The sequence below is a fragment of the Sycon ciliatum genome, chromosome 2 (genome assembly GCF_964019385.1).
Source record: "Sycon ciliatum chromosome 2, ocSycCili1.1, whole genome shotgun sequence".
Taxonomy (NCBI): Eukaryota; Metazoa; Porifera; class Calcarea; order Leucosolenida; family Sycettidae; genus Sycon; species Sycon ciliatum.
Genome location: NC_088644.1, coordinates 35,441,973 through 35,466,177, shown reverse-complemented (window position 1 = coordinate 35,466,177; position 24,205 = coordinate 35,441,973). Strand labels below are relative to the sequence as shown.

At 49.0% G+C, this 24,205-nt stretch overlaps 1 protein-coding gene across 5 annotated transcripts; it reads left to right on the top strand.

Moving 5' to 3' along the window:
- The first annotated feature begins 785 nt into the window (after positions 1-785).
- On the top strand, positions 786-23,586 carry LOC135809830 (sushi, von Willebrand factor type A, EGF and pentraxin domain-containing protein 1-like). Of its 5 annotated transcripts, XM_065323260.1 has the most exons (9): positions 786-1,246; positions 9,258-9,546; positions 10,474-10,557; positions 11,593-11,694; positions 17,134-17,295; positions 18,371-18,520; positions 19,985-20,161; positions 20,405-20,479; positions 22,657-23,586. In XM_065323260.1, the coding sequence occupies exons 7-9, from the start codon at positions 20,029-20,031 to the stop codon at positions 22,887-22,889; spliced, it is 441 nt and encodes a 146-aa protein (XP_065179332.1). In that variant the 5' UTR covers positions 786-1,246; positions 9,258-9,546; positions 10,474-10,557; positions 11,593-11,694; positions 17,134-17,295; positions 18,371-18,520; positions 19,985-20,028; the 3' UTR covers positions 22,890-23,586. The 5 variants fall into 5 exon arrangements, 4 of the variants coding, with proteins under 4 accessions (XP_065179332.1, XP_065179333.1, XP_065179331.1 ...); XM_065323261.1 differs by lacking the exons at positions 9,258-9,546; positions 10,474-10,557; XM_065323259.1 differs by lacking the exons at positions 786-1,246; positions 9,258-9,546 and having other exon boundaries at positions 10,125-10,557.
- The last annotated feature ends 619 nt before the right edge of the window (positions 23,587-24,205 follow it).

The following is a 24,205-nucleotide window of genomic DNA, read 5'->3' as shown; positions in this document are numbered from 1 at the left end:
TTGTCACAAGCACCAAGTCATTCCTAGGGTTCCCAGTAAAAAGCCAACGCCTGTTGGGAGTTCCCTAATGAGATAATAAATTCTACTACTAGAGATGTAGTCTAGCTTATGCAAAAATGTACGTGTACATGTGTGTTACCCTACAACCAGTGTCATGGCAACGGGTGAAATCTGCATCCTATACTGTAACAATGCAGACATCACCAGTTTTTTCTAGGCCCCTTCTGAAAGAGTCTGTGCAAGGCTCTTTCAAGTTTCAGAAAGGGGCCTTGCAGGTGTGAAAACAAAACACTGAGCTATGTGATTACGTCATCAGTTGAGATGCGTCCGTGAATTCGCACGATTTCGCGGCACAGTCCTGTAATAAGTCTTGCACTGGCAACTCACACTACATGCATTATACCTGTACATGTACATAGTAAAAAATTTCAAACTTTGGAGCAGGGTGCAGGTTTTCGCGCTCTGAGGGTCCCACAGTTTCTCGCCAGGAACACCGGCATCAGGCCGGCCTGGTTTCAAATATTAGGATTTAGGTATTAGTTTGTAGTAGTAGTAGAAAACTAGGTAGGCATCTGATAGCGTTGGGTCACCTCCGCCATGCCTCCAACTAAATCTGCCGTTCGTGGACTGGCGGATTCCGAGGTAAAGCTGTTGTGCTCCCTCCCCGGGATCGAGTCGTCGGTAGTAGATGTGATGAAGGCTTGTGGCTCAATGTAGCTGAACCATCGGACCTTATTTGTCAGCTTAGATCACGTGATCCATCCAGCTGCCGCGTGCGGCAAACAGCCCAAATAGCGCTAACTCTGGCCTGCGAGCGTTTGCTGCGACTAGCGCGCTAGCGCTCGTGACATACACAAACGCGCTAGCCAGAATGCTTTGACTTTGATGGCTTTCAGCTTCTATTTTTTGAAAAGTAGCGCGCTCAGACCAGCTCGCTCACTCTTTTCCTCTTCCATTTTTTAGGGCAATTGTTTTGTTTGATAGACGAAGCTTAGGGTCTCTTTGGGTTTGCAACCCTTACCCTCCTGGAAAAAATCATAGTTGCTAGACTGCGACACTTCAGACCAGGTACTATTAGAGCCGCTAATGGACGACGAGCTATTTTCCGCTATCCGGAGCTCAAGCATTTGAGCCGCTAAATGGACGAGACTCCTGGGGTAAAGGATGCAGAGAATGAGGAGAAAACACTCGTATGGAGCAGGGAGTAGGTATTGTACTACTTCCTGGTATGGAGCACTGAGAAGCGGTAAGTCCTAGGGCAATTCTTAGCCAGTAATTACTTTCTCGCCATAATTATGTTCTCGTTTTTCGTGTCTTCTGTAATGCCAGTACACTAGCAGTACGACTACACTGTAGGCGAGAGTCCATAAGCCAGAGTGTGCAGCTCTCCATCTATGCAGCATAAACAAATTAATGACAAATTTCCTTTGCCTAAGGGCTGGGTTCCACTGCCGCTCCGCCGCACATCATCCACGGCATGAAACGTCATCGTTACGAGCTGGTCCAGCGAGGCCGCGGCTCATCACCAGCTTTCGCTTCGCTGCTTGATACAAAAAAATGCAAGCCGCGGTCACGGCTTGCATTGTTTCCCGCACTTAATTGTTTTATTCGGGGGAATTTTAATTCGTTGCACAGGCCAGAACACGAGGATTTTTTTTGGATTTCACGCGCGCGCAGGCAGGCTAAATGTCATCAAAAAACGTCGAGCACGATCGCGGTACCGTGAATGGCGAGTGTCACTGGAACCGCGCCGCTCTGCTGCTTGCAGCCAAGTACCGTGGAGCTGCGGAGCCGCAGTGGAACCCGGCCCTAACCAAACTTATAGCAATTTGAAAATGTTTGACAATTTTTCATAAAAAAACTTGACAACATTGTTCTTCTGTAGAGTGCCGCTGGCAACTCCATCGATGAACTCCATCAATGAGCGCAGGGATAAAGTTTAGAAACCCTTCGAGCGAGAACGTGTTTTCAAAAAGGAAGCACAAATATGCCGCGTAACTTCCCCTCTAGTATGGCCCCATCAAAGCCACTCGCTGACTACTCACCAGTAAAATGGGGTTGGACAGTTGTCAGATTAGCTGACATGTTTTCTGCCAACACAACCATAAGCAGTTGTCAACTCTCGAGACTAAAAGAGCTTGCGAAGAAAGTGAGAAACCTTGGCTATGAAAGCACATGAAGCGTCAGAACATAATCGAGCAAACTTGGACCTAGATTACCAGTGTCTGCTCCAGAGCCAGGTCAGTGGCCCTGTTTGTGAGTACTTGGACCTTTTGGAAAAAGAACACTGGGTTACCTGCGACCCGGTCGGAAGTCCTGTCGAGTACTATACTTTTTTAAACTTCGAGGGTATACCGCCACTGACAGGCTGCATACGCGTGCAGATGCGTGCGGCCAGAGTGCCCAGTGCGAGTACGTTCATACATGTACATGTACAATCATGTACATCAGGAAGTCGAAAGTAAGTTTACGACTCCCTGACACACAGTAGCCGCACTTGAACGCATCTGGCCCTGGCCCAGTGTTGCAGGAGTTGTGCCAGGTAGACGTGTACCCGGTTTGTGTTAAATCTTAGAGCAGGTACTGCATACCCTATCATATCTGTGTACATGGGTATACAGAGTCAGTGTTGTTGCGTCCCACTCAGCACCCTTCTGGTTCATTTCGGCACCAGCACTCTTTGCGTATGCAGAGCTGAGTAGAGTGCAAGTTCGGACCACAAGTACACTGTAGCAGCTAGTTGCGAACCTAGCGTGTGCCGTGATGCACGGTACTTGTGTGCATCTACTTTATCCCTGAGTAACCCACCAGGTATATGGTGCACAATAGGGCACAGTAAATAATCAGCACGCATCGCAGTTTTCTGCAACATACATGTATTCCTGAAGTCACTTTACACCTCAGAAGAATTGCGTCGCTAACTGTTAGTTATTCCCTAGGTCATTATGAATCGTAGAAAACCTGTCATACAATAGGTTCAAGCTAAAGTACCGTATCACCATGGTAATTACCTGGAAATTCGGTGTGTTTTCTACGTTTTTGTTAAAGGGGAAGTTAAGGCAAAAATTAAAATTTCACCAGTTGTAGTCTTCGGGGTGCTGAGTCGAATGGTCGTGGTCTGAGGAAGCTGAGACGCTCCCTTCCTACTTGAATCCCAATCGAACTCGCGCACTTCCACCGAAACTGGGTGACTGCGCCCTACTAGATGGGGATTTGTATGCAAAATGTCACTAAAAGCGCCATTTCGTTCTTATAAAAGCACGGATGACCGCGATTGGCCCATATGTTGTAGTCTTTTGGACGCTGAGTCGACTGGTTTTGGTCCGAAAAGGCTGCGATGCAGCGTTCCTCCTTTATTCCCAATCGAATATGGTTGAACAAGCGGTCACGTGCTCCTGCGTACGCCAGTCACCTGGTCACCGTGCCTGCAGGGTACAACTTACTAGCCTGTTTGACCTTTTTTGGGTGCAGTCCTGTCACTCGAGTTGAACTCGAGTTGAACCTTGGTGTGAAAGTTGTCACCTGCTGGCGTGGTGACCAGGTGATTTGGGCACCCAGGAGCACGTGACCACTTGTTCAACCATGTTCGATTGGGAATAAAGGAGGAACGCTGCATCGCAGCCTTTTCGGACCAAAACCAGTCGACTCAGCGTCCAAAAGACTACAACATATGGGCCAATCGCGGTCATCCGTGCTTTTATAAGAACGAAATGGCGCTTTTAGTGACATTTTGCATACAAATCCCCATCTCGTAGGGCGCAGTCACCCAGTTACGGTGGAAGTGCGCGAGTTCGATTGGGATTCAAGTAGGAAGGGAGCGTCTCAGCTTCCTCGGACCAAGACCATTCGACTCAGCACCCCGAAGACTACAACTGGTGAAATTAATTTTTGCCTTAACTTCCCCTTTAAACAAGCAGCAATGTGCCACAGAAATTACCATGGTGATAGAGTAGATGACCGTGTGAAGCGGTGTGAGATGCAGCAAAGGTGAGCCTGTTACTGCGAGTCTATGCCCTAAACAATAAACTTTGCCGTGGGATGATTCTCTTTGGGCTGCACACTCTGGTTAATTAACTCTTGGTGGCAGCATTCTGGTGCCAAAGATGATGTTTTTTCAGAAAAATAAGCACTAGAGAAATGGAGTGGGAGTAACCTGAATTATTCTATTAGCAGAGCTGCAATGCTTGGGATATGAGATTATTCCCGTAGCTATGCAAAAGACGCTATTCAGTTGTACTTTAGTAGCATCTGGTGCTAGCCAGTATCCACACTGCTGTAATTCGGTGCGTGTCACGGTGCCTGGTAGGGTGGTTCACGTGGCATGCCATGGTTGGTGCAGTATCCCGTATGTGTCCCGTACCGTAATTCGAGTATGCGGTGCGCACCGTAGCATAGATGTATCTGGAGCGCTGTACGAGCTAAGATGTCGGGGCAAATATGGGGACATTCACAACATGCAATGTGAATATGCACGTCAGTTTCGTTTTAAGAAGTGGGTTTGACGGAGTAAGAAAAGGCCCCAGCTTTGGCTGCTGCATGCTAGCCCAGTGGGTACCAATCTCCTGCCATCGGCCGAGTGCTGATGGAACGGAGTAGAAGAAAAAAAAAGAAGAATATTGCGTTCAAGAATACAATTTCGGTAAGGGATATACAGTAAAACCTGTAACTAAAGACCACCGTCACTAGCGACCAGCCTGGTACTACCGGCCACTTCGCCAGGCACGGAAGGTCTCACATTCAAAATGCACTGTGACTAGCGACTACCTTCTGAACGCGACCAGCGACCGCCTTTTCCTGTCCCAAACACATTTTTTGACCCGTAACTAGCGACCGCGATGTAGGAAATCAAATGTTGCTCGAAGCTCCTTCTTGAAATTTTACTGATTTTCCATGGTCCTGAAAAGAATCTTTCGATACTGCAGCTGAACAAATGAATGCAGGTAATTTGGGCTGTGGAGTCGGTGTGGACTGCACTACACCTGTCAAAATTTCAAGCGCTGTCAAGAAAAAACATGATAGGAAACGTCTTGGAGAGCGCATCGAAAGCGCTCTCTGATCGATGTTACTACTCGGAGGAGAAACGAAGACTGGGCAGCTCTGTCACCCCAGTCATACAGACGGATTGGCGATGGCATCAAGGAATCCAGAAACAAAGCAGCACCACAAGGTCCTGATGCTCAAGCAATCGAGAAGTCACAACAAGGACAGTCGGTATGATTGATCGCATGAACAAATTTGAAGCCCAGCGCGAAACGAAACTTCCCCAGGGAACGTTTGACTCCTGGCTTCAGAAGTAGCAGCTGAATTTGAAGTCTGCAAAAAGTAATCTTCTCTCTCTCTCTCTCTCTCTCTCTCTCTCTCCATCTCTCCGTCTTTCTGACATTGCGCAAGTCCTGGGGAATTGTATTAGCTGCATTTTGACATACATATCATATAATGGGATCCACATATGGTCACGTGGTGCAAACCTCTAACTAAAGACCACCTGCTACTAAAGACCGCTTTTGCTGGCACCAAGGGGTGATCGGTAGTCACAGGTTTTGCTGTACCGGTAAGTGGATAGCTAACTAAAATAATTAGCCGTATGGTTTAGAAATAGTGGTGGCGACTCTGGATGGCAGTCGTGAGTCCGTCAAGTGTCAAGTCGACGGAATAGCGCGAGCTCCAGTGTGGGGAGCAAACCCATTCCTAGGTTAGCATCCCCCCACCTCACAACAGAGCAACCGAGTTTTGGATTAAGCTGGGAGTGCCGATTCGAGCAACTGGTATGATGGCTCTGCTTGGAGCCACTAGATGGCTCGCAGCTGAGCCGGCGAATGACTTCGCTTGGAGCCGTCAAATGACTCCGCATGGAGCCACCGAATGACTTCGCATGGAGCCGCCGAATGACTCTGCATGGAGCCGCCGAATGACCCCGCATGGAGCCGCCGAATGACCCCGCATGGAGCCGCAAATTGACTCCGCATGGAGCCGCCAATGACTCCGCTTGGAACCGCCAATGACTCCGCATGGAGCCGCCAATGACTCCACATGAAGCCGCCAATGACTCCGCATGGAGCCGCCAATGACTCTGAGTAGAGCCGCCAATGACTCTGAGTAGAGCCTCCAAATGCTAAATATATTGGTATGCATAACCAGTTGAGAGCATATTATTCCAAAAATCGGCACTCCCGGAGCGGATCACAAAGTGCAGCTACCCGTGCAATCTGTAAGCGGTGCAAGCTAGGTAAAGACTGTCAGAACTTGATATCATGGGCTGAGGCCATTGCCGCAGCCACCCATACTTTGGCTGCAGGTGGCGTCCGAATGTTACTCGGGCAGACATCGCTTTCCACCTTCCCGCCTCTCTGAATATCGAGTCCCGCAGCTGATTCGAAACGAGTGGCCGGTGTACAACGCCAGGCCAAAGCCACAACTGATGAGCAATATCCTCGCAGTTGCTGTAAATGCCCATCGATTGGCATTCGCAGCTGATGCCGCTAGTTTTCCCAGGTGCTGCGGGCTGCCACAATTGTAAACAACCCTTTGCGATTGCTGCTCTGCTTGATTGACTGTCCATCGCCCTATCCCCGGTCGCAATTGTACGAGCACCGGCCAAGTGCACCACTTGCATCAGTGAATACCAGCAAGTCGGGGGACGGCGTCCATTTAGGGTGTAGGAAGAAGGACCGGCCGTTCCGCTAATCCAGGAGCTCAGGCCATCAGCGAAGATCTTTGAGGCACTCTTTGGAGAGCTTGATCAGGTAACACGGCTGCCGGTACCAGTTGGCAAGTGACCACAATCTGCAATTTGCATCCAGGGGCTATCACTCTTGTAGCAAATGGGAGCTTTCCCAGAAGAGACTCGAGTTGACATTGGGTAGTTGAAGCTGTGTGAAGAGTGGCCCGAAGGAGATCACGAAGCTCGGCAAGTTCGTCCATAGGCATACTGATGTTAGCGCGGCGGGTTTCCAGGATGACGCCGATAAACATTAGGACGTGGGCTGGACCCTCCACTTTTGCTGACGCCAGAGAAAACACCGAGGTATGTAAACGCGCGGCGCCGAGTAGCGAGTTGCTGGCGAGCTAACACAGGTCCAGAGCATGCATTGAGGAAGCACTTTTACTGACGCCAGAGAAACACCGAGGTATGTAAACGTGCGGCGCCGAGTAGCGAGTTGCTGGCGAGCTAACACAAGTTCAGAGCATGCATGGAGACAGAAACGTTAGTCGAGGCACTCCCCGGAATGGGATGATGCCAATAACGTCAGGACTTGAGCTGGACCCTCCACTTTTGCTGGGGCCAGAGAAACATCGAAGTATGTAAACGCTCGGAGCAGAATAGCGAATTGCTGGCAAGCTAACACAAGTCCAGAGCATGCACTGAGGAAGTAACGTTAGTTGAGGTATTCCCCGTAATGCAACAGGCGCGTGAGTGCGAACTGCTAGCACATAATCCATTCACTGGCGGATGCGACAGAGTTCCATATAGCTGGACTGGAGCGTAATACAGTCTGAAGGGCAGGGCACTCTCATAAAAGTATTGATCCTGCCAGCGGATCGACAAGGACCAATCCTCCGGGCGGACGGGAATTCGGCAGAATTCGGCAGTGAACATGCACGTCAGTTTCGTTTTAAGAAGGGGGTTTAGCGGAGTAAGAAAAGGCCCCAGCTTTGGCTGCTGCATGCTAGCCCAGTGGATGCCAATCTCCTGCCATCGGCCGGGTGCTGATGGAATGGAGTAGAAGAAAAAGAAAGAAGAATATTGCGTTAAAGAATACAATTTCGGTAAAGGATATACCGGTAAGTGGATAGCTAACTAAAATAATTAGCGGTATGGTTTAGAAAGAATGGTTGCGACTCTGGATGGCAGTCGTGAGTCCGTCAAGCGTCAAGTCGGCGGAATAGCGCGAGCTCCAGTGTGGGGAGCAAACTCCTTCCTAGGTATGGTTTAGATCGCATTATTGTAATGGCCGCGGTTTGATTTCAAAAGACCATAGAAAGTGACGTGCTATCGTTCGAAAGTTTAGGGGTGTGGTACTGATGGGCCGGGAATGTACGGATCGGGTGGATTGTAGTGTTTTAATGGGCGTAGTTGTTGTATAAATAGAATGCTGAGATCATTAGAAGAGGACTATGAGGAAGAGCAAAATGACAGGGGTGACAGTGTTGAAGCTCTGAGCAGACGGCGTCGGCAGTAGTGCCTACACAGAGAGTAGAAGAAGGGAGAAGAAAGCTCCCGCCGCCTCGAGAGTCGCCGTGCTTGCGAAAGGCTATGCCAACAGCAAGAAACGACGGAGCAAATATCCCGTCGTTTGGAGTCTCACCGCCTTCGTGACAAGACGCGTTGACAGCTAGAGACCGCTGCACAGGCATCCATTCAGCAGGAGAAAATACATGCTCTCATGCTCGAACTTGTTCGGTGTGCGGGGCCATCATCATGTTACGCACCAGCCTGGCCCTATTCCGTTGATGTTCCGTACCATTCTGGCAAAGACTGCTGGCCACATGTTGAAACAGGGCTTGAAAAAAATGAAATAAGCTAGTACCAAAGCGTAATCTATTATTATATTTACTTTTACTTGGTAGAATGTACCTGTCTGAGAGTTTGAGTTTTGAGTTATGTATCGATGTGCGTTTATGAACTAAAGTTTTGATTGTCATGCACATGTTTTTGTATTGCAAAGACGTTTCTATCAGTTCGAACAACACACATGATGACCTAGGCAAATATTAAGCATAGCGACAGCTCCTGGGCGGTCAAGCCCTCTCTAGCCTTCAAGCCCAAGCGCTCTTTATTTGTGCGATATCGAAATGAAAAACTAAATGCAATAACAACGATGAACAATTTATTTCAGCCAAGTACGAGTGGGGTCTATTGGTATCCTTTATTTCAGCCGAATAAAACTGTTGTTTATTGCTATCGCATAATGCATGATAACCTAGGCAAAAAAGATAGTGAGGGCCCTGAGCTTTCAACTGAGCTCTCTCGTTGGAATTATTAATATGGAGGTGTATGTGCCAATTTTTCACGTAGGATTGCCTGCCACTTGCAGCACTGCATTGCCTTCTGCAACATGGGGAAAGCTGCGTGCTCAGGCCCGTAGCAGCTCCATTCTGGTTGGTCCAGCGGGACCTGACTTCCACAACTTTGCGTGCTTTTCTTGTGACGGGCATATACATGGTACAAAGTATGTGTGTATGTGTGTGTGTCTGTGTGTGTCTGTGTGTGTCTGTGTGTGTGTGTGTGTGTGTGTGTTGGCGATCCTCTGGAGCAGCTTGGTGACATCGTCCAAGATCGACAGGGATGGCGGGTCACCTGCCGTGACGCTGTCAACGCTATTGTCCAGTCCCGCATGGAGCCTGTGGCGAAGCCCCTCATTTGTGGCACTTGTGCGCGCAGTTTTCGTCGGCCACAGGATATTGCGACGCACAAGTGTAACGCTGTTCGCGCGGCCCGCGCGCGCTGAGTACGGCGTTCCCCGCCCGGTGGACAACACGTCTCCTGGTCTGCCCCGTATGGGGCCACATAGCCAGTCATGGCAGTGTAAGAAGGAAGGAAGGAAGGTGTGTGTATGTGTGTGTGTGTGTGTGTGTGTGTGTGTGTGTGTGTGTATGTGTGTGTGTGTGTGTGTGTGTGGGTGTGTGCATACGTGTTAACCATGGACTGCTTCTGGCTAGATTAACTCTTGTGTAATCAATGGTGCTAGTGAAGCTTTTATCAGATCCACTCTGATTTAGCCACTCACACTAGTAGCAAGTATTACTTTCACTGGGGGCAGGGGTAACTGCAGTTGGATCCCGGGACGGATACCCTGATACCGTCAATCCTTTTTTCTGCACCTTGTCCTCACCCACTTACTGAGGTGTGGTGAGCCCATAAGTGAGATCATTTTCAAGTCCACCCAGCGTTTTGGGGATTTCAGGGGTGTCGGCCGTTGGGCGGTTCAATAACCAATTGAGTCATCTTTCCAAGATTCCTTTTGAGTCTCTCTCCCCTCTCCCGGGGGGACTCACGTGACCAGTTTTGGCAGTGAGCAACAAGTACAAGTACAAGTGTGTGCATGCATGTGTGTGTGTGTGTGTGTGTGTGTGTGTGTGTGTGTGTGTGTGTGTGTGTGTGTGTGCGTGTGCCCCCCCCCCCACCCAAACCAAGTTCATGGTTTCTGGCCCCAACACCTCTAACGACGATCTAGAGCCGCTCGCGACACGAACCATGGAGATTGCCCATGTGTCGTCTTTTCGTTACCTTGGATCCAACATACACAGCAACGGCCGATGTCATGATGATGTCACATCCCGGATCTCTGTCTTTTCTCCTTCTGTCTGCCTGTCTGTCTGTGTGTGTGTGTGTGTGTGTGTCTCTCTCTCTCTCTCTCTCTCTCTCTCTCTCTCTCTCTCTCTCTCTCTCTCTCTCTCTCTCTCTCTCTCTCTCTCTCTCTCTCTCTCTCTCTCTCTCTTTTCCCCGCTCTCTCTCTCTGTGTCAATATACAGCTTTCACCGTCCAGGAGCGACACTGACTCGCACTGCTATCTGGTGCTCACGAGGTGTTTGTCGCGCTGCAAACGGAGCGTCTCTGTAAGTTTGTATCCCTGGTGATGTTTGGACATGGAGAGCACTATATAAATGGTGCTTCTCAGGCACAATCTTCCTCAGCCTACTCAAACTCGACTGATGAGGGTAAATGTTCCCGAAACACTGTGTATTGAGCAGGGAGTGGTCCCTTCTTGCAGGTTTTCCGAGTGGAAGGTTGGATGGACTTTTCGTGTGCTCTGGGTGGCAGCTGTCAGTCAGTCAAGTGTAAAGTCAAGGCGGCGGAATAGCGTGAGCTCCAGTGTCGAGAGCAAACCCTTTCCTAACAATCTTCGCTGAAGTCGCAACCACTATTTCGTAGGTCTACCCTTGTTAGGAGACAACCCTGGGGTATCAACTTTTTTTGTCTGATAACGAGTACATTTTTCTGCTGCTTTGCATCATCCATATTGTGTCCACGTCAGAACTGATGGTTCCTTGTTATTAGACAGTGTTTTCCACCAGACCTCTGTACAAGACAACCCATTATCAGACAATGTTTCATCGGACCCCGATACAAGACAACATGAAATATCAATCGAGCTATCCTCGGCCATCCGCTTTTTCTTGTAATGAGAATTCAAACCTGTGGGACAGCTGAAGGGGACGTTATAACGAATTTGGTCTAATCTCTTATCAGGACTTGCATGTACGACTTCTAATGATTCATGGGATTTTGGATCGTTGTCTACTAATGAGGTTTGTCTTGCAACCGATGTCATACTAACGAGGGTAGGACTGTAAATTAAATGCTTGAAAGCTGAAACTTCGTTTTTCAGATGAATCAGACTGCAAATCTATAGCATAGCAAAGACCATAGCTATCCCAGGAACACATGAGTAGTGCCCTCTTTTACCTTTTTCTATGTTGTCCTCTTCAGTTTGAGCAGGTATGGATGTTTCCTAGTGCCTTCTAGAATTTCTAGGTATATCATTGGTCTTGTTCGGATCGTCCATTACGTTTGCAGCTGTTCAAACTTGTATTGTTGTTTATTATTGATTTATTTATTCTACTTGCCTTTCCTATCTTCTTGTGTTTTAGCATTAGGCGATTTGATCGCAGGACGAGAGAGGAGCTGATGGACGATCTCTCCAATGTTCCTCTTGGTTCGGAGCGGCGCCGAGTGCTGACGTTGGGACTTGGGTAAGGATGAGTGTTCCCTCATGTTTACAAGTTATCCGTTTTGTCCAACACTAACGGTTATATGCAGAATACTGCTGAGTCAAAAATGTGCAACAATCAGCACAAAAACTGACTGATGAGATCATGACATTCAACGACCTGATGCTTAGCTGCATCACGTTTATACCCGTTAGTGTTGGAAAAAACGGATAACTCGTAAACTTATGGTCCTCTTTTTAATTTTAATCCTTGGCTCTCCATCCGAGTTCCCTCATGTGTTGCTATTATTTTTATTTACTTATTTTTTTGCCCAGGGTCTACATTCTACATTTATTTTACTTAGACTAGGGTTAGCTGTCCGTTTACCAGTACTCATCCACACATATGTGCACATAGGGTCTACACAGAACTCTATCAGTAGGTATTTTTGTATAGGAGGTTGTCTATCCTCCGGGATAGCACTTTAGCATCCCCCCACCTTACAACAGAGCAACAGTATGTTGGGTTACGCCGGGAGTGCCGATACGAGCAACTGGTTAAACTATCGAGCATGCGTATGATGGCCCCGCTTGGAGCCGCTAGATGGCTCGCAGCTGAGCCGCCAACTGACTCCGCATGGAGCCGCCAAATGACTCCGCATGGAGCCGCCAAATGCTAAATATATAGGTATGCGGAAAACCAGTTGAGAGCATATATTCACGTATGAGCCAGAAACGTGAGTTGAGATAGAGGGTGGGAGGGTGGGAACAAAAGCGTTCTGCGAGTTACAAGCTCAAAAGTCAACAACAGCAATGATCCTGCAAGAGACCTTGCACGGGATCGTTTTGGGCGCACGCCCGAGAGGTTTGCGCATGCGCGTAAATCGGGCCAGCTCGCTGGGCTGGCTGCTAACTTGCGTTAGCATGCTAACGCTCATTTAGCATCCCCCCACCTTACAACAGAGCAACAGTATGTTGGGTTACGCCGGGAGTGCCGATACGAGCAACTGGTTAAACTATCGAGCATGCGTATGATGGCCCCGCTTGGAGCCGCTAGATGGCTCGCAGCTGAGCCGCCAACTGACTCCGCATGGAGCCGCCAAATGACTCCGCATGGAGCCGCCAAATGCTTAATATATAGGTATGCGGAAAACCAGTTGAGAGCATATATTCCATAAATCGGCACTCCCGGAACGGGCCAGAGAAGTTAGAACAGTTACCCGTGCAGGCTGTAAGCAGCTCAAGCTAGTCAGAATTTGATATCAGGGGCTGAGGCCATTGCCGCAGCCACCCGTGCCTTGGCTGCAGTCGGCGTACGAATGTACCTCAGGCAGGCATCGCTCTTCCATCTGCCCGCCTCTCTGATTACGGAGTCTGGCAGCCCGGCCAGCGCTGCTGTGGTGGCGGCACCTATCCGGAATGAGTGGCCAGCATACAATGCCGAGTCAAAGCCGCAACTGGTGAGCAGCATCCTCACAGTTGCCGTAAATGCCGGTCGTGATAGAGGCTGACCATTACTCAGCACAAACAGGGGCCGGTCCGGGCTGGCCGAGCTGCGAGTTCCCAGCAGGTATTGGAGCAGCGCGGAGACTGCACAATACGGGGGCGATGCTGGGCCTATTGTTATGGTTACCCCTCGGCCCGACGGGTCGGTCTTGGAAGTGCGGAGGAATATGAGTGCTGCCCCCTGCTCGAACTTGACGTCGCGACGACGTACTATGCTGGTAAATTCCGCGCATCTCAGGAACCCATAGAAAGCACTCAGCATGGCTGCAACATAAAGACGTTTATCACTGTCATTCAGGGTAGTGCAGCGATGACAGGCATCAACCAGTTGGTGCACCATACGCACTGTGATTGGCAACCGGGGACGAGTGGCTGAGTTCCCGTGGCAACGGTCTATGCCTTTCAAAACTCGGCCCAGTAGCCAGGTGTCGCCCAGAGGGTCCGCATGGCCCGCTTCTAGGTGTAGGTTGCGTACAGCAGACAGATACACACGAATAGTACTGGGCTGGACTGACCTGGCTAGGTAGGCAGCAAACATGCTCAGTATAACATCAGTGGCAGGAAATAACGAGAATTGATTGAGAGAGCAAAATTGTATGTAGCGGCTTTCGCCTGCGTGATAGGTGCGCCGAGTGTTTGGGGCGATAGCCTGTGATGCATAGTAAGCTACATCAGCTGGTGCGGCAGACGGGCCGTGTCTGCCTCCATGCGAGCTGACGGTGCTGCTTTGCGGAAGTCCTGCATGCAGAAACGAGAGAGACGATCGGCGATAGTGTTATTGGCTCCTGGAATATGCTTAGCAGAAACAGTGAAATTGTGCCCAGCGCATACAAAGAACAGCTCCCGCAGCAGAACCATCAGTGCTGGAGATCGGGAGGTGCCGGAACGGATACACTCCACTACCACCATGTTGTCGCAGTGAATTAATATTCGCAGCTGAGGCCACTCGCTTCCCCAGGTACTGCAGGCTGCCACAACTGCAAACAGCTCTTTCCAGTCGATGCTATGCTCTGCTTGGCTGTCTGTCCACCTGCCCTGTATCCATCGGCCGGAATTGTACGCGCCCCAGCCAATGGCACCACTTGCATCGGTGTATAGTTGCAAGTCCGGGGACGGCGTCCAGTTGGGATGTAAGAAGAACGACCGGCCGTTCCACTGGTCCAAGAGCTTGAGCCACCAGCGCAAATCTTCGAGGCACTCTTCAGAGAGCTTGATCCGGTAATAGGGCTGCTGGTACCGGCTGGCAGTTGACCACAGTCTGCGCATGAATGTGCGTCCTGGGACTACCACTCTCGCGGCAAACGAGAGCTTTCCCAGAAGAGACTCGAGTTGACGTTGCGAAATTGACACAGAGTACAGAGTGGCCCGTAGGAGGTCCCGAAGCTCGGAAAGTTTGTCCATAGGCAGGCGGGCTTCGAGGCGGCGGGTGTCAAGAATAATGCCGAGAAAAGTCAGGACTTGAGCTGGACCCTCCACTTTTGCTGGGGCCAGGGGTACGCCGAGGTATGTGAAAGCACGCAGCAGAATAGCGAGTTGCTGGTGGGCTACTACAGATCCAGAGCATGCATTGAGAAAGTCGTCGAGATAGTGCAGCAGGTGTGGGATAGCGAACTGCTCTTGCATTATCCATTCTATGGCGGATGCGACAGAGTCAAATATGGCAGGGCTTGAGCGTAGTCCGAAGGGGAGAACGCGCTCGTAGAAGTATTGACCCTGCCAGCGGATGCCCAACAGGGGCCAATCCTCCGGGCGGACAGGAATTTGGCGGAATGCACTTTTGACATCGAGCTTAGCAAGATATACTGGGGCAGGCAATTGCATGATAAGATTAACAGCATCGTCAATAGTGACATAATGGAGAGAAAAGGGGTCTGCTGGGATACAATCATTGACACTCTGACCCTCCGGGCTGGACAAATGGTGTATCATTCGTAATTTCCCGTTCTTCTTGGTGACAAAAACGTTCTGCGAGTTACAAGCTCAAAAGTCAACAACAGCAATGATCCTGCAAGAGACCTTGCACGGGATCGTTTTGGGCGCACGCCCGAGAGGTTTGCGCATGCGCGTAAATCGGGCCAGCTCGCTGGGCTGGCTGCTAACTTGCGTTAGCATGCTAACGCTCATATATACTCCCATTCTGTGTGTTCTCTGGTAGCTATGTTCCTTGGAGACCATATGACTGTGCCAGTGTGGTGACCGAGGTGAGGTGTGTCTGCACTGGCATCGTCAACTTGCCTACTGCTACGTGCTCCCCAGTGCTCCATCTGTGTCCTGTACTTTATTTGGGGGGGGGGGGGGGGAGGGGCAATACCGGTACTTCAGGTGCAGGGGGCAAGGGGGATGGGGTGGGGGACATCATGCCCCCAATGAACCTCTCCAGGCGTTGTTCTGGAGTAGACTAACCATAGGCGGAGTGTACACATGCAGCACATAGTTTGGGAATTAGAACGCGATCAGACTCGGGCATATTCAAAGGCAGTCTATTGTGATAGTAGTCCTGGACGGATCTCACTATGATGATATAGGTCGTGCCCAGCATCACAATGCCAAACATTATAAATGACTGTTTTTTTTTCCTGAGGGGCTAGATGAACATGGGGCTAGACTGCCGATGGCAACCAACAGGCTCAAGGCTGTGTTGAGACTTCGTGTTTGCGACCCGAGTCAATTGTTTACTCACCATGACTAGGCATCGCATTGGGCACCGTATGACCATTTTATATGTCACTGTTCTTAGTCGCACCGGGGGCGCATGCCCGTTTTCAGGAGACTAATCAAAACACATAAGCCCTGTGCCCTGAAGGTTAGGCCTATTGTTAGTCTGAATAGTCCTGGCTACTATCCCGCTAAGTTCATTGACTTTCTACTGAACCTGTATGTACGTGAGGAAAGTACTGTTCTGGCCTGAACTACGGATTTCATCAACTTGGTAGAAGGTTTGCCTGTGCGGGACGATCATTTATTTTTGAGTATAGATGTGACCAGCCTTTACACCAACATCTCCAACGAGCTCGGCCCCACGTGGCATTGTCGTGGTATATCACACACAGGTATACAAGGTGGATGCCCCCGGCCCTTCGTACACGGTTAACAACAGCAGTGACTTCCTGGATGTCAGTCATTCGGAAGACTAAGGGGTTCGTGTACGATAACGATTTGTTTCCGCAGATCCAAGGGACTGCCATGGGTTCGCCTGCAGCAGTGGTCTATGCCGACATTGTTATGCTGTATTTGGAGAATCGGTACATTTTGCCGATCTTAGTGGGGGAGGGTTTAGAGGTTCAGGTTTATAGACGCTTTATCAGTGACATTTTTGTTTCATTGCATGGTTACGAAGGTCAAGTTCAGCGCGCTTTAGACAGGATTAATAAGTGTTCGGCCCTCGAGTTTGCGCATGAACTGGCACATGATGGCATTGATTTCCTGGACACCACAGGTTTCCGTAGTAAGGGATACATGGCAGTGAAGCCTCATTTCAAGGTCACCAATCGTTTCCTGTATCTGCTTGCCGGTAGTAACCACCCCCGTAGTATGGGTAAAGGTGTGATCACTGGGGAGTTGATCCGTATCCGTCGGTCTTCGACCCTTGACCACCACTACAAAGCTGCTGCCGAGCAGGCGAAGCAGACTTTCCGGGCCCGTGTATACAAGAGCTCCATCTTTCATCTTTCAGACCGTACACCAGGCATGCAAGGCTGGCACAGCTGGGGTGGCTGGGGCGGCCTCAGCCGCCCCACTTTTTTGGCCGTTTTTTTGTTCTTGTGTTTTTAGCACACTGCAACAAAGCGCGATAATCGCAGCTCAGCTCAAACGTGGCAAATAATGAAGAATCCTTGTGTATCAAGGTCAAGGTGTGTGTGTGTGTGTGTGTGTGTGTGTGTGTGTGTGTGTGCCTGTGTGTGTGTGTGTGCCTGTGTGTGTGTGTGTGCCTGTGTGTGTACGTGCCTGTGTGTGTACGTGCCTGTGACGTGTACAGCACCGCTAGCTAAACCGACCAACGGCTACTCCCAGGGCACAAACTATTCTGCTGGAGGCAGCGTCGTCTTCGGCTGAAATTCCGGATACAACCTGCAGGGAAGCATTGTGCGCATCTGCCAGATTGACGGTTCCTGGAGTGCGGCAGCTGCCTCATGTAATCGTAAGTTGAATTTCAAGAGAGCCAATATATCCCTCTTGTGTAGAGAAGCTTCAGGCTTGTAGGAAGGCAGATTCTGGTGGCGTTGATCTTTCCTATTTACAGAGCATGTAATAGTCTGGGTGTTACCTGCCACTTTTCATCATCACAAATGATGATCGTGCTTATCACAGGACCCAGGATCAGTCGGGCATCTCAGCCTGAGTCCTTAGGATATATGTTATACTTGTAGGTGTATGGTTAGGGTGTTTCACCGGGTAGAGGCGACGGTTTCAAATAGGACACAGGTTGCAAACCGGAACGGACTCAATATTCACTTTCTCTCTTGGTATTTTGATTAGAAAACATATGTCACAGTGAGGCTACGATGTGTTATACTCCGAGCCAAAATTTCATGGCTCTGCGATGACCAGACGCGCCATACCAAGCAGGTGAGTTTTTGACGTGTTGCTTCGCACTGCGACTTGAGTTTTACGACTTTCGAAAAATCAACTTCTTGTCGCAGGTAAACAGCGGCTCGCCTCTTGCCAATAAAGCACCGCATACCAATCAAAACTAATGGAAGCACACACAAGGCTTATTGTTACTCTGTACTGGCCGTCGTGGAGCGATAGCAATTACCTAATTTCAGACCCAGAGTGAATTTGACGTGCACTCTAAAACGTGTCCGGTTTGGAGCCACCTCTGATTTGAACTTTTTTGAAGCGAAAAATTGGGCAACTTCGAGGCAATGGGTCAACACAAAGGAGTGGCTCAGTTCGATTGACTCTGGCCCCAGAGCAAACTTCAACATGCCAGTTTCCTTCCACAAACATATTTCGAGTGAAAAATCAATGCTGATGATCGGTTTGGGTCTATACAAATTTGGCTGTCAAGGCGTTCCGGTATCGAACCGTCTACTCTACCAGAACACTGAGAGTTGTTGGCATAAACCGGTAACTTTTGTCGAGCCTGTTTTAGGCTACCACCTCCTCCAAATATGCTAATATCTCTTGACTGTACAAAAGATGTGCCGAGCAGACACTTTCTTCATCTCTTGACTGCTTTGTGTGTTGTGTGTATGGGTACGTGTATCCAGCCATTCAACTGCAGTGCCAGTCTGGCTACCTGCCCTGCCTGCGTTCCAGTGGCTGTATCCTGCCATCACAGCGCTGCGACGGTGTTTGGTACGACTGTGCTGATGGCTCTGATGCACAGTACTGCCCAGGCAAGGTCACACCAGCTCCAGGTAAGCACCAGCAGCAGCACTGATAGTAGTACCATGACTTCTATTATTATTACAGGGTGCGACAGAGCTCTCGGCCATTGAAGAAAATGTTGAGTCACCTCCACCACCACACTGCGCTCTTTAGCCGACTAGACCCTCCTGCACACAACCATCACCATTGCGAGGACACTTCCGTACACGATATTGATAAACTCCTTCAGACAGCTGCTTCGCTAATACATAGCTCATCAGTGAAGGTAGATATTGAATGATTAAAGATATAGACCAAACTGCTATTATATAGGGGGTTTCCACATACAAAACTGGCATAGCTGAGGTGATAACGCGGGAAAAGGAAAGTGTGAAGTACTGTTGACGCGCATTGGACATGCATGCAGCGTCGGATATTCGGCGCGGAAAATCAATCACTATTCAGTGCAGAAATAACGTGCCAGAATCAGAGTACTATGTAGCTAGTAGTGAGAGTCTGTGTACTAGTATTGCAGTTGTCCGAGCGCCATGAAGGCCTGCAAACGCACCTCACGACCCGCCGACGTCGACAGCCACAGCAGCCCCTGGGGCATGACACTGTACTGCTCGCCCGTCGCGCCAAGACGCTTGGCAGTCACTAGGCTTCATGCCACCGATGTTGTCCGCAAGCTACCTTGTTATCTACCCATCACCCACTGCCGCTGACACGCTGGGAGGCCCCGCGGCATTCGCCCAGTATATCGTCGTCAGAGCTGTGTCGACGGTACAATAACGCTGGTAGAAACAAACAGTTGGTCGTATGGTATTGCGTCCTCCGGATTGTCCCTTGACTCGTCTTGTCCCTCTTCTTGCTCTGACGCTAATGACTTCTATTACAAGCAAAATGTAGAGCTACTGTTGACCGCTATTCACTGCTGTATTTATTTTATTACTTTGCATGGCCATGTTGAGGCAGTCTTCGCATCAATTTCCTTTACACAATGCGTGTACTACAATGTATTCAAAACCAACGTCTGTGCCACGCACACATACGCAAACGTGTTAGGGATGAAACGAGTATATCGAATACTCGAGCGCTTGCTCGAAAATTCGAAAGGAGTGAGGACTCGCTTCGCAAAATACTCAAAGTATCTTATGCACAGTGTACTGTATGCTTGTACATCAAGCACGTCTGTTACTCTGACCAGTACTGATAACCCATGCAAGTGTGAAATTATTACTTGTCCCTACTTACCAGCGAAAGACGTAGTTCAGACTATTTCCTGCACTAGGCTGCATGCAAGACTACATGTGTATCAGGTGTAATACGTTCAGTGTTACGAGGGTGTGTGCAGTACATTGTTTTATGTTGTCAGTAAAATACTCGTACTCGCTCGAATACTCGCTCTTTTTTTCAAAGAGTACTCAAGTCCTCAATTTTGGCACTCGTTTCACTACTAGGCCAAACATGCATGCACTGAATGCCTGTGCTCTGTGCACTCTGTGCTTGTGCAGGTCAAACCGACTGCCAGGTCCTGTCACCACCGGCACTGGGCTCAATGACCGTGAACGGCTTGATGTTCAGCAACACGACCACGTTTGTGTGCACATCTCCCTATGTCCTTATGGGCTCGGCCGTGCGTACTTGTGAAATCAACGGCCAGTGGAGCGGTGTGCAGCCAACTTGCGTCCGTAAGTACATGTACCTATACTCGACTGGCTTGTATTATGCATTCCCGTTCATCACACCGCTCATACTGTCAAATGCTGCCTCTTCTCATTCACAATGGCATGGGTCACAGTAGATAGGCCTGGTGCAGGTATTGCCAGTTCCTTGCTTGCTGCAGTACAGTATGACATATTAACTTAGCTGGTAAGCAGTGCATGTGCATGGCAAGTGTTAATTTTGTCCATTGCTTCCCAACCCATGTGTAGTGACGACTGCTGCTCTGAGTGCGGCCAGTGACGAGCTAGTCAAGGACTCCGTCTCGGAACGCATGACACAAACGTGTAAGCCTAGTATTGCTGCATAATTTTAAGAGCAATTTCTCCTACTGCTGACTGCTGAAAATGTTGTGTCCTTCACAACTAGTCTCTTTGTTCTAAGAAGTCTGCCTCTTTCATCGATTCGTGTTTACCTAGCTGCGTTACGCTATTAGTAGCCTATTACCTGTTGTGCAATGGGGCTGGCCTAAAAGCTGCTCGCTCAACAGTTGTGTTTCATGGCATAGAGGGAGAGACGGCAAGCCGCCTCGGCATATTTGCGGATAGAGCTTTTATTAGAAAGGAAAAGGACATATGGATACGAGTTAAGAGTAACTGTCCACCACTGTAACTAGCTACTACAGTAAAAAAAATGCAACAACTAGGCACAAAACTGACAGAGTGCTGAGACATTCGACGACCTGACTCCTAGCTTCAACACATCTCCGTAGCGCTAACCAACAGCCTTCCAACTTGGAAGGTTCAAGGTTAAGAGGAGAGACCAAAGAGGGGAAGGTAAGCGCAACGAAAATGAGCACAAGCTAGTAGTTGAAGCTACAGTCCCACAAGAACAAGAAATGTTGATTGTTACTGGACGATGACGAAACCAGTATTACCTTTCCCTCTTTGGTCTCTCCTTAACACTACGGAGATGTGTTGAAGCCAGGAGTCGGGTCGTCAAATGTTTTAGTGCCTGGTTGTTGCACTTTCTGACTGTATTTAGTATATAGTGACAGTTACTCTACACTCATATCCATACCTCCTTTTCCTTTCTACATTAATTTTATTATTGCCATATTGGCTCAACATCCGAGTTTCAAAGAGCTTTTAGTGGACGACTTAATCCATTTTCGGCAATACTTACAACGATCCAATCAGTCATATTGTAGATCAGGCTATGCTGTGGGTAAGTATACTACTGGCCTTGTATGGCGTATTGTTTGCCAGCGAGTATTTAGCATCATCTACTAGTATTCACTCGTTTGACAGCCAAAGAGTATTTGTGTGGGAGGCTGGGAGTCTCGCACCTGACTTGGTCACGTTGCGCCTGAAGGTCACTAAGACGCGGCCATATACGGTGGAGCCGTCGCAGTTCCATCTACTGTCGACGAAACATGCCCGGTATTGGCTATTCCGGTACATGACAGCCCATGCCTGTAGCACCAAGCCTGTGTTCACTTTTGCCAAAGGGATCCACCTTACTCGGCCTTATTTAAATAAGATACTCTGTCACGCTCTCAACTGTTATCAGGTTAGCTCCCGCTCCATGCCCATTGTTGGAGCGACAGTCCTGGAATCCAGAGTTGCAAGTGAGGTGATGATACGGCAAGCAGACGGTGGCAAAGTACGGCTTAAAAGCTCTACATCTGGCAAGTGGCCGGCATACCACCCCAATGGACATTGGAACAGTACACGTAGAGTAGCATCTCTACGTGACAGGGTACGAGCGCAAGTGAGTTCTAATGCTCTACTAATGTGCATTGATTCTGTGACAATAGTTGGTGTACAGATCTCATCACATGTGCCTTAGGTGGGATTTGCTATTGTCACTGTAAAATTCAGCCCTAACAAACAGTGTGATGGATGAATTTGACTCCAGGTATCTGCTTTTGGGAATGCCATGTATGCATGTCTGGCGTGCTGCTGCTATAATGTTGTGGCAGCAGCATTTTGGTGCGATGGACTGTTCTTGTAACGGTGTACCTACCCATTTGCTGTTGCCGGATGCCGTGTTTTGTCAGTTGTGCCTGTTTGAAGGTGCCAGGCCAGCTTGTGTTGGTGCGTTCCCGTTAAGTTGCCAGGGCACCATATTTGTAACGGCGTTCCCGTTTTGCTGTTGTGGGCTGTGTTTGTATCGGTGTGTTCCCGTTGAAGTTGACGGGGCACCACGTTAGTGGATTGTGCCTGTTTGAAGTTGCCAGGCCAATCCTGTAACGCACACCCGTTTGCTGATAATTGGGGACATGTTTGTCCATTTTGCTCGAGATTCACATGGCTGCGCCAGTTGCCTTGTGCGGATTAGACTGTTATCTGGCACTAGTCTTGATCTGTTTTATTCAGATTCAGATCAGCTATTGTTCCTATACGAGAAAATCTGTGGGTGCACATCCAATTCATTTGCAGATTTGCGTGCTTCTCCTGCAACGGGCGTTTACATGGTACATGGTGTGTGGGCGTATGTGTGGTGTGTTCATGCTGTACAGGCCAGTATTGCCAAGCACTGGGGACCTTTGGCAATCTGAAGAATGTTTTGTCCGAGAATCGATCCTTGGATCTGTGGCGTTGCAGTTGTGGTGCTCCCGACCCTCTTGCGCGATGGCCGCGGAGACTTGGCGAAAAGGTTCGAGACGTACGGCATCTCAATATCTTCCACCACAATCAGTACATCAGCACCACCATCGAGTGTAGCGACATCAGCAATAGAAGACGCACATGATAATTATCATTCACCCTTACGGCCTTAGCGAAGACCCGGGAATACCTGAGAAGATGTTAGCCGCAACTTTACTGGAAAAGTCGTCGGTGACAACGGCACTCCATATTTTAGCTGCATGCAGTTAGGTCTCTCAACAAGTGTACCCAAAGTTTTCAAGCTAATACACAAGCAAATTCACTAGGGGCCGAGTATATTTTCCTACATCTCTCCCTGTTTGTTGTTGTTATTTCTGCATTCAAATTGTTTGTGTACCTGTACATTTATTACAGTAAAGCCACGTATCCACGGCTGTTGTTTCCAAGGTCAGGTTCGTCAGTTATACAAAACCTTTCAGCAATCTGGCCTTAGGCTTAGTTCCTTGACTTCTTGTACCACCTTCTTAGATGCACATCCCACTGGATAGTGAGCAATACGTGTGTAGCAGAATCTGTATTCCAGAAAAGCAGAGACTTGAGTCTATTGACACTGCGTTTCGTTTTAAAACGTTATTGGCTGTGGTGTTCCTAGAGGTATACTATACACGTACATTCCTGGGTCCCACGTTCTGTGACGCCCGACTGTATTCGTGGTGCCTCAACAACTTTTAATTTTGTGCACTCGGGAAAACCTGCCTGAGGCTGTGAGGCTGCAGAGTGTTGGCTGTGTTTTGCTTTAAAAAACCATCAGGTCTCCCCAGATTTTCTAGTCTGGCCCTGAATTTTGCCACTCTTCGGTTTCAAAACCTAGTTTGGTGGTGGAAAGCCTAGCAGTGTTGTGTGTGCATGTGTGTATTTTGTACAGTGCTGGCCAGAGAAATCCAACCTCGTTAATAAAGTAGCGCCGCGTTCGAGAGCACAGACCGGTCCAGTATGTTTACTACTAGGGCTGCGTAGCGCCCGGTGCAATTTTATTCATAAGGTTGGATTTCTTTGGCCAGCACTGTAGTTAGAAGTAGGTCCTCTAAGGTCCTCTGTTTGTGCGCAATTGTGGTCACAGTGGCAGTAGTGGGTGAGGGGTAGACTCAGTTACTACGAAGATGGTGTATACATGATGGTGTATACAGTCATGTAGTTGAATGTTACTTCGGGCTTAGACCCAGAGGTTCTTGCAATGATGACCCCGGGTTTATGTACATGTATCATTCAGCTACCGTTGTCATAATGGCACTAGTTGATAGAACACCTGTATAAGTACAGGCTGTATATCTAGCATTTTCCAAAATAGCACTCCGTACTTCGAGGCTGCAGCCGTTTTGCATGCAACGTTGTATGTGTTGATCGGTTGACAGCATGTGACAAAGCCGAGGACACACTAGTGTATCAGGAGCACTGTTTTTT

Excerpts from the sequence above, each read along its gene's own strand:
- LOC135809830 (XM_065323261.1), top strand. The coding sequence starts at position 20,029 with ATGACCGTGAACGGCTTGATGTTCAGCAACACGACCACGTTTGTGTGC. Across the intron at positions 20,162-20,404 it reads TGTGCAGCCAACTTGCGTCC|TGACGACTGCTGCTCTGAGT; the intron begins GTAAGTACATGT and ends ACCCATGTGTAG. Across the intron at positions 20,480-22,656 it reads GGAACGCATGACACAAACGT|GCCAGTATTGCCAAGCACTG; the intron begins GTAAGCCTAGTA and ends CATGCTGTACAG.